Source organism: Bos grunniens, chromosome 11 (genome assembly GCF_055505025.1).
Source record: "Bos grunniens cultivar Pamir isolate PY7600 chromosome 11, Bosgru_T2T1.0, whole genome shotgun sequence".
Lineage (NCBI taxonomy): Eukaryota > Metazoa > Chordata > Mammalia > Artiodactyla > Bovidae > Bos > Bos grunniens.
In genome coordinates, this window is record NC_141175.1 from 58,506,859 (window position 1) to 58,515,414 (window position 8,556).

General features: G+C 52.5%; 1 protein-coding gene across 2 annotated transcripts; it reads left to right on the forward strand.

Moving 5' to 3' along the window:
• The first annotated feature begins 2,695 nt into the window (after nt 1-2,695).
• On the forward strand, nt 2,696-7,817 carry LOC147363133 (antimicrobial peptide NK-lysin-like). Of its 2 annotated transcripts, none has more exons than XM_086323692.1 (5): nt 2,696-3,443; nt 4,426-4,529; nt 5,004-5,105; nt 6,522-6,690; nt 7,645-7,817. In XM_086323692.1, exons 1-5 carry the CDS (start codon nt 3,392-3,394, stop codon nt 7,653-7,655), a joined length of 438 nt encoding a protein of 145 aa, XP_086179818.1. In that variant the 5' UTR covers nt 2,696-3,391; the 3' UTR covers nt 7,656-7,817. The 2 variants fall into 2 exon arrangements, with proteins under 2 accessions (XP_086179818.1, XP_086179819.1); XM_086323693.1 differs by having other exon boundaries at nt 3,319-3,443; nt 6,549-6,690.
• The last annotated feature ends 739 nt before the right edge of the window (nt 7,818-8,556 follow it).

Genomic DNA, 8,556 nt, shown 5'->3' on the forward strand with positions numbered 1-8,556 from the left:
GTGGGAGGAGAAGGGGACAACAGAGGATGAGATGGTTGGATGGCATCACTGACTCAATGGGCATGAGTTTGGGTGAACTCCGGGAGCTGGTGATGGACAGGGAGGCCTGGTGTGTTGCAGTCCATGGGGTCACAAAGAGTCGGACACGACTGAGCCACTGGACTGAACTGAACATAGAGATTCAATATTTCTATAAATTTCAGAATGATCCCCACTATGAGTCTAGTGTCATCTGTCATCTGTCAATATTCCTATAAATCTGCTTGGTGAACTTATAAGTAGTCTCATTCATTGTTTCTTTCTTATCTGATTAAAGTGTTTTCAATAAAAAGCAAAAATAAGAGATCAAAAGTGCTGAAAATGCTTGAATTCCTTGCTCTTTAGTCTGACATTCAGTGGCTTCCATACAGGTAGGAATAAAGATGGTGTGTTTCTATGTGTGTGTGTGTGAATTTAGAGTATTTGAAGGTGTGTGGCTGTGAATTAGTGTGAATATATGTGAATACATGGGTGTCCAGGAGGGTGTGTGTGAGTGTGTCAGTTTGTGAGTGCTTTGGAGAGTGTGTGGCTCTCAGTTCGTGTAACCCTGTGTAAGTGTGTGACATGAGTTAGTGTGAGTTGTCTGCTTGCCTGGGGTTGGGGCGAACAACCTGAAAGCATTCAGGGGATCCCCACCCTTCTCAGTTCAGTCCGATTCATCGTAGGCTGCAGCACTGTGAGTGTTTCCCCCATTCTCAACTCTTCAGGAGGAAAAGAAGTGACAGTGAGGAGGACCCCAACTCTTCTCCTCACAGAGAGGACAGTCAGGGTCCTGTTCCCCACCGTCACTCACACTTGCAGAGAGCCAGTCACCATCTGCGGTGGCGCACATCTGTCTGTCTGTTTCTTGTTTTCATGAAGATTGCTTCTTGGGCTCCAGAAGCTGCTAGGCCAGTGACCTTCCTGGTCACACAGGCCTGAGAAGGTGGCTGGATCAGCCACCATCATTCAGTCCCTCAAATCCTTCTTGATCAAAAGATTCTGTGGCCAAAGTTGTTGGGAAAGGCTGAGAACTCAGCTCAGGGTCCACAGCCCACCCTATCATGGTAAAGGTGCTGAGAAGTCCCATGGCAAGCACGTAAACCTGTGGAATCTTCTAGCCCTGCATTTTCACATGAGGACTGGTGCACCACCTCCCACTCCCCTTGACAGCAGCTATTAATCTCCCACAGAACCGGCATTTATTTACAGAAGCTATGTTGGGGTTATCCTCTAGTTCATGTTAACAGCCTATATGTGCCAGCATATCTCAGGCTACCAAGCTTCCTCAGACACACAAACACGCCACCTTGGGGCCCTCCGAGGAGACAACACTAAATACATTTTTACAGATAAGGGGCCAGGGCAGCTAAGAGATGGAGTATCTTGCTTAAGGCACCCCCATTTCATAAGAGGCTAAACTGCCTTGGGACTCTATCCTTTTTCTTCTCAGCAGAATCTCAGTGGAGAGCTTGGCCTTGCATGGGCTCAGGAAACATGCAGCATTTTGTTATTTTATTTATATTTATTTTTATTTATTTGCCTGTGCTGGGTCTTACTTGCAGCACATGGGATCTAGTTCCCCGACCAGGGCTCAAACCTGCCCCCCCTGCCCTGGGACCATAGAGTCTTAGCCACTGGACCACCAGGGAAGTCCCAACATACAACATTTTAGAGGAAGAGGCTCAGATGATGCTTGGGCCTCAGACATTGATGGGATTCCTAGGGAGGTGGGAGGAGGTGTCTTATTAGAGATAACACTAAAGGGGGGTTGGGATTCCCCCATAATTTGGTGGTAAAGAATCCATCTGCAATGCAGGAGATGCAGGCTTCATCCCTGGGTCAGGAAGATCCCCTGGAGGAGGCCATGACAACCCACTCCAGTATTCTTGCCTGGAGACTCCCATGGACAGAGGAGGCTGGCGGGCTACAGTCCATGGGGTCACAGAGAGTCAGACACGACTGAAATGACTTAGCACACATGCACAGGGGGATTGAGGGGTGGGAGGTGCTGAAGCGGGGTGCTAATTTGTCCTGGCTGGACACCTCTGCCACTTCAGCAGCTGGCGGTGAAAGGCCTGAAGGAGGCAGAAGGGAGGTTCTAGTCCCTACAATGCCTCCTGTTAGCCTTGTGGCTCCTGTCAGTCCCTCCTGTTCACTCAGTTTCCTCATCTGAACCATGGAGAAGTTGACTTAAGGTTGTCAGACAAACTACAGCATGCCCAGTTTAATTTGAATTTCAGGTAAACAGCAAATACTTTTCAGTGTAAGTATATTCCATGCAGTATTTGGGACATACGGATACTAAGAAATTAATTTTATCTAATATTCAAATTTAACTGGGTGAAAGTGAAAGTGAAGTCACTCAGTCGTGTCAGACTCTTTGCAACCCCACGGACTGTAGCCTACCAGGCTCCTCTGTCCATGGGATTTTCCAGGCAAGAATACTAGAATGGGTTGCCATTTCCTTCTCCAGGGGATCTTCCCAACCCAGGGATCGAACCCCAGGTATCCCGCATTGCAGGCAGACGCTTTACCATCTGAGCCACCAGGGAAGCTCAAATTTAACTGGGTAGCCTGTATTTTTCTTACAGATGAGGGCCAATGGCCTTTATGACACAGATGACTATTCAGAGGCCCAGAAGTTGGGACCAGACCCCTGGCTGGGGCTTCCTTCCTTTCCATTGGTTGTCTCTCCCCATCAGCCAGGTCACTGCCAGGCTGGGCTGAACCTGGCTCTGAGGGAAAGGCCCAGCCTCTTTGGTGATGTTGAGAAGGCTGGTGTGGGTCTAGGGCACCTGAGGTGCCCATGGAGCTCATGATCAGGGTCCATGAAGCCCAAGAATGCAGAGCTGGGAGGGGGAGCTGTCAGGATCTACCCTGAGGGCACCTTTTTCTACGTCTGAATCAGGTAGTGCTACATTGGCTTAAATGGCTGGAAGGAGACCCGGAATATGAGGAGAAGGATGACGTGGCGACACCAGCCCAGACCTCTGGGGTGGGAGGAAGAGATGAGGCAGGGGGCATGGATGCTTACCTGGCCAAGAGCCCTACCCGACCCCTCAGTAGTGGGGACTTCTCCTCCCGTTACCACATCAGGGCAGGGTGGGCATCATGGCGGCCAGTGCTCTCCATTAACACCCGGCTCAGCTCAGAAAGTTCTAGTGCTGGGCAGGGGGGGTGGAGAGGGATGTGTGGAAGCTCTGAGGTACATACCTCCCCCCACTTCTCCATAGACTGACACTGGTGTTTGTGGTAAACCCAGTGACACGGGAGGTGGCTGATAAGAGGAAAAGAACCCTGTCCAGTCAGATTGCCAAGTTCCCAGCCTCTATAAAACAGGCTGTGGAGGGAGCCTGGGCAGCTGCCCACCATGACCTCTTGGGCTGTTCTGCTCGTCACCTCGGTGCTCCTGGTCGCTCCAGGTGAGGACATTCCCCTTGGGGTAGATCCCAATGGCTCCTCCTCCCAGCCCTGCTTTCTCAGGCTTTGTGGACCCAAACATGAGCTCCAAGGTCACCTCAGGTCCCACAGCCTTCTCACCATCACCACGGAGGCTGGGCCTTACCCTCAGAGTCAGGTTCAGCCCGGCCTGGCAGTGACCTGGCCAATGGGGAGAGAGAGCCAGTGGGAAAGAAGGGAGCCCCAGCCAGGGGTCTGGTCCCAATTCTACTGCTCAGGCTATGGGGCCCAGGGGGCTCCCTTTCCCTTCCTGGGCCTCTGGCTCTTCATCTGCATCATGAAGATCACTGACCCACCGGTGGGTCTGAGGTTTCTTCTGGCCCACAATGGCCAGGGTGATGACAGGGCATCTGAGTGAATGGGGACCTCTCACTGTTCCAGACTCACTCCCTTGTCCCCATACCTTTCCTCTCTCCCAGTGCCCGGGCTCACTGGAAGTTCTAAGGGTTTAGCTGAGTGCAAGGACCCTTCTGGAGGGGAGAACAGGTTAGGCTGGGCCACCTGACATGAGGTTTTTTTTTTGAGGAAAGAGAAAAAGAAAAACAATCCCTTAAAAGAAGATGAGGGAAGTTTCCTTTTAGACGGGCCCCAAATCTCTGTGTGTGTGTGTGTGTGTGAGAGAGAGAGAGAGAGAGAGAGACACACACACACACACACACACACACAGACAGACAGACAAGACAGAGAGACAGAGATGGTGGTGCAATGGTGATGGCTGGGGGGACTTATCCTCTTTGCTCTCCAAGGAACTTGAGAGTGTGTGTTTCTCCTGACAGTGGGTCAGAGCAGCCCCAGGGCAGAGCAAGGCAGCAGGCGCCTGGGTCCCCTCACAAAGCCGCCTCCCCGTCCTGGGTGCCAGCTGCCTCCTGGGCTCTCCCAGCCAGAAGCAATGACTTCTCCTCTCCCTCTGTCTGTGGAGGGCTGCTCATGCTGTTTCTTCCCCAGGGCTGGCCTTTTCTGGTCTGACTCCTGAGTGCCATGACCAGGCGACGGCCCATCTGTGGGATGGAGACAAGTTGCGCCAGGGCCTGGCCCCGGAGGATCCCCAGGTACACGGATGGCTTCCTGCTGCTCCCCCACCATCCCTCTCCTTCCTTTCCTCCCTGGGCAGCGCCAGGGGCGAGGGCCTGGAGACTGAACTGGTCAGGGGATGGGGAGGCAGGGCTGGGAGCTGAAGATGCTGGTTTTGTTCACACTTGTACCTGACTGTGAGATGGGGGCTACCCTGGTGGCTGGGCCCTCCCCAAGAGCCTCCTCCTTGTCTGATGGTAGAACAGCAGAGGGGCAGATGCTGGGCTGGGGCCGGTGCTGTGGGTGTGGGGGCAGGTCGTGGGGTCTCTCAGCCCCTCAAAGACAGGCAGAGAGATGGGCAGGGGCCAGCCAGTCTGGCTCAGGTCCTCATATGGACAGACAGATCATGGGTCATCCTACTGGCCTTGAAAGCCCCCAAGGGCCCCTTCCTGGTGCCCTTCCAAGGTTGGGGTGTCCGAGAGACCACTCTGAGGGACTTCCTTTCCTAATAGGGTGACCTGGTGCTCCAAAGAGAAGAGCTGAACCAATTCTGTGGTCCTTGTCAGAAGATAATGCAGATGTTGAAGTACATGGTGGGAAATAGGCCCAGCAAGGTGAGACTGGAGGCGTGTGGAGCTTGTTGGGTGGAGTGGTGCCCCTGAGGGGGTGGGGAGGGCGGCAGATGGTGAAGAGGGCTACCAGAATGGCTGAGGGTCTGTGGGCTGCTCAAATGTGTGCCAATGGACTTTGGAGAATTCCCTCAACTTGAGGCATTCTGGGAGTGTGAAAGTGGGAGGAAGAGTGTGTGGTTTCCATCAAGTTCTTGAAGGGAACCTGTCCCCAGGGAAGGTAGGGACCTCCCATTCATGTCCAGGATATGGCTCTGGGAGGTTGGTTCCAGATCAAGCCTGAGTCAGGAAAGGTATGTCCCAGGTTCTCCACATCCGAGCTGTATGGCTTGGACAAGTCATAAACACTTTGTGAGCCTCAGTTTTCTTACCTATGGAATGGGATGGACAAGAACCCCAAGTTGCCTAGGACTTTTTTTAAACAGATGATTTTATTTATGTGTTTATTTGACTGTGCTGGGTCTTGGCTGCCTCTCAGACTTTCTCTCTAGTTGCTCTGAGTGGGGGCTACTCTGTCACTGGGGTGCTCAGGCTTCTCACTGCGGTGGCTCTTCCTGTTGTGGAGCACTGGCTCTCAGCATGCGGACTTCAGTAGTTGAGACACGTGGGCTCAGTAGTTGTGGCTCCTGGGCTCTACAGCACAGGCTCAGTGGTTGTGTTGCACCAGCTTCCTTGCTCCCCAGCGTGTGGGGTCTTCCTGGACCTCAGATCCTCTCCTGTACTGGCAGGTGGATTCTTCACCATGAGCCACCAGGGAAGTCCTGCCTAGGCCTTTTAAAGGAGCTGAAAAGTGGGATGTACTTAGCTCCAACTTAATGCTTAAGAAGTGGATGTATCATCACAGGAATCAGTTTCACTCTCCCCCTGCCCCCCTTAGCTCCCTTGACCTGCTTAGCCCTCTGTCTTCATCCTGGGATCCTCAGATTTATCCTCTTCCCCTGGGATGGCAGGATAAGATATTCCAAAATCAATGAACCAAGGCTTCAAGTTCAGATCCCCTCCTAACCCACTGCACCCAACCCCAACCCCCACCCCCCCAACCCAGCACCAGTCAGGCCCTGGACCCAGAAGCTACGTAGGCAGAGCCTTTAAAGTGGGTCTGGGCACCACTCTCCACCCAGAAGACAGGGCCCAGGTATATAGGAGCTGAGACTCAGCAGGACCAATTGTCTTTTCCGGAGCCCCTGCTGGTCAGGCTTGGGCCAGGACTCAGGGATGAGGAACAGGGGCTGAGCCCTGTTTCTCCAGTCCCCGCTCCAGTGGCCACCAGGCACCAGCTCCCTGGCCACTGGTCCCATTGCCAGACCCGCCTGGGGACCAAAGCTGCCAGGGCTTGCAGAAAGGCAATGCCAGGCAGAGTTCACCTGAGGTCTATTTCCCACCACGGTGCTACCGCTCCAGAATGTCATCATCCGTGTGACCTCCAAGGTGTGCAGCAAGATGGGGCTGTGGAGCATCCTTTGCAACCAGATGATGAAGAAGTATCTCAATCACATCTCTAAGGACATCATGGCTAGGAAGACACCTCAGGCCATCTGTGTGGACATCAAGTTGTGCAAGCGCAAGGCAGGTACGTGCAGAGGCAACAGAAGGGAGTTATTTCCTGACAGCTTCCCCGCAAATGTGCAATAGAGTTTACAAACACAGGAAGGCACCTGTCAGAGAGAACTTGCTAAGTAGCTCACACCTGCCCCTCCCAGCCTTCTGGCCATATGACACATCACTCCAATCACTCCCAACAGGGACAGCGTTGAGCAGATGGGCAGGTAGACCTTGGCTCCTACCAAAGTCCTTTCTCAACATTTGAGAAAAACTCCTAACAGCCTGAGGCAACCTCCCCCTGCCCCTCCCCACACTCCCACAAACAGTCCTGGAGTTAAATCAGGTCCCCATTTCTCCTCAGCTGTGTGACCTTGGGCAAGTGGCTAAACCTCTTCGAGCTTCAGTTTTCTCACCTGTGAAAGGGGGATAATGACTCCTGTTTCTGAGGTTGGGGTGAGGACTGAATAAGACCATCATGTATGACGAGGCTGACACCAAGGAAATGGCCTGAGACTAAGATACTGGAGACATCAGAGCCTGATCGAACTCCAACCTCCCAGCCCACCCCTGATCCCAGAATGGGAGCCGAGGCCACATCCTTCTCCATGACATAGGGGCCTAAGAGCTGGGCTGGAGGAATCTCATGGGGTGGGAGGAGGGCTAGGGCTGCCCAGGCTATGCCTGGAGATTTCAGGCAATGGCTACAAGAGATGGGACGGGGAAGGGGTCCTCCGTTCGGGTCTGGCAGCTCATCCACTCTCACTGATGCTTTGCGGCCTGATGCTTGCAGATTGCCCATTAGTATGAGGTCCCCACCGTTTCCTGTGGCTTTTATTTTCAAAGCCCCACCACCTACACAGGCTCCTGAAGGGCTTCCAGGAGGGGACACTGCATGTGTACCACAAGGACAGGTGGCTCTGAGTCCCCATCCCCTCTAGAGACCCCACACACCGCCCATTGCTGTCTCTTCTCTCCACACCAGGTCTCATCTGAGCCCCCGGATCCCCCAACCCCACCCTGGGGAAGAAGTACAGAAACTCCAGCATCCTCGGTCAGCTCCTTCCTTCCTGAATCCAGGAGTCTTCACTCTAGTTTCTCTCATCTAACTTCTTCCACTGCCTTCCCCGCTCAGGAGAATAAAATATCAAGCAAGAATTTTTGCAGCTTCTTTTCCTTTGCTGGGTTTCAGAGGAGGGGCACGCTCATCTGACTCATGAGTTCATTCAATAAACATGCTGTATGTCCACCTGTGATCCTAGATGCTAGGGATTTAGCAGTGAATAAGACAACTTAGCAGCTCTCACACATGTGGTCATGAAATGCTTATTGTGCTGCATGTCACTCCAAGAACCTGGAGTACACTACGAATATACCCCCAGGAACTCTCAGATCAGCTGGGGAAACCAGCCGGGTTAGGGTTTTGTTGTTATTCAGTCGATCAGCTGTGTTCGACCCTTTGCCACCGCATGGACTGCAGCATGCCAGGCTTCCCTGTCCTTCACTATATTCTGAAGCTTGTTCAACTCATATCCATTGAATCAGTGATCTCATCCAACCATCTCATTCTCTGTCATCCCCTTCTTCTCCTGCCCTCAGTCTTTCCCAGCATCAGGGTCTTTTCTAATGAGTTGGCTCTTTGCATCAAGTGGTCAAAGTATTAGAGCTTCAGCTTCAGCATCAGTCCTTCCAATGAAAATTCAGAGTTGATTTCCTTTAAGATTGACTGGTTGGTTCTCATTGATGTCCAAGGTATTCTCAAGAGTCTTCTCCAGCACCACAATTTGAAAGCATCAGTTCTTCAGTGCTCAGCCTTCTTTATTGTTCAACTCTCACATCTGTACATGAGTACTGGAAAAACCATAGCTTTGACTATATGGACCTTTGTCAGCAAAGT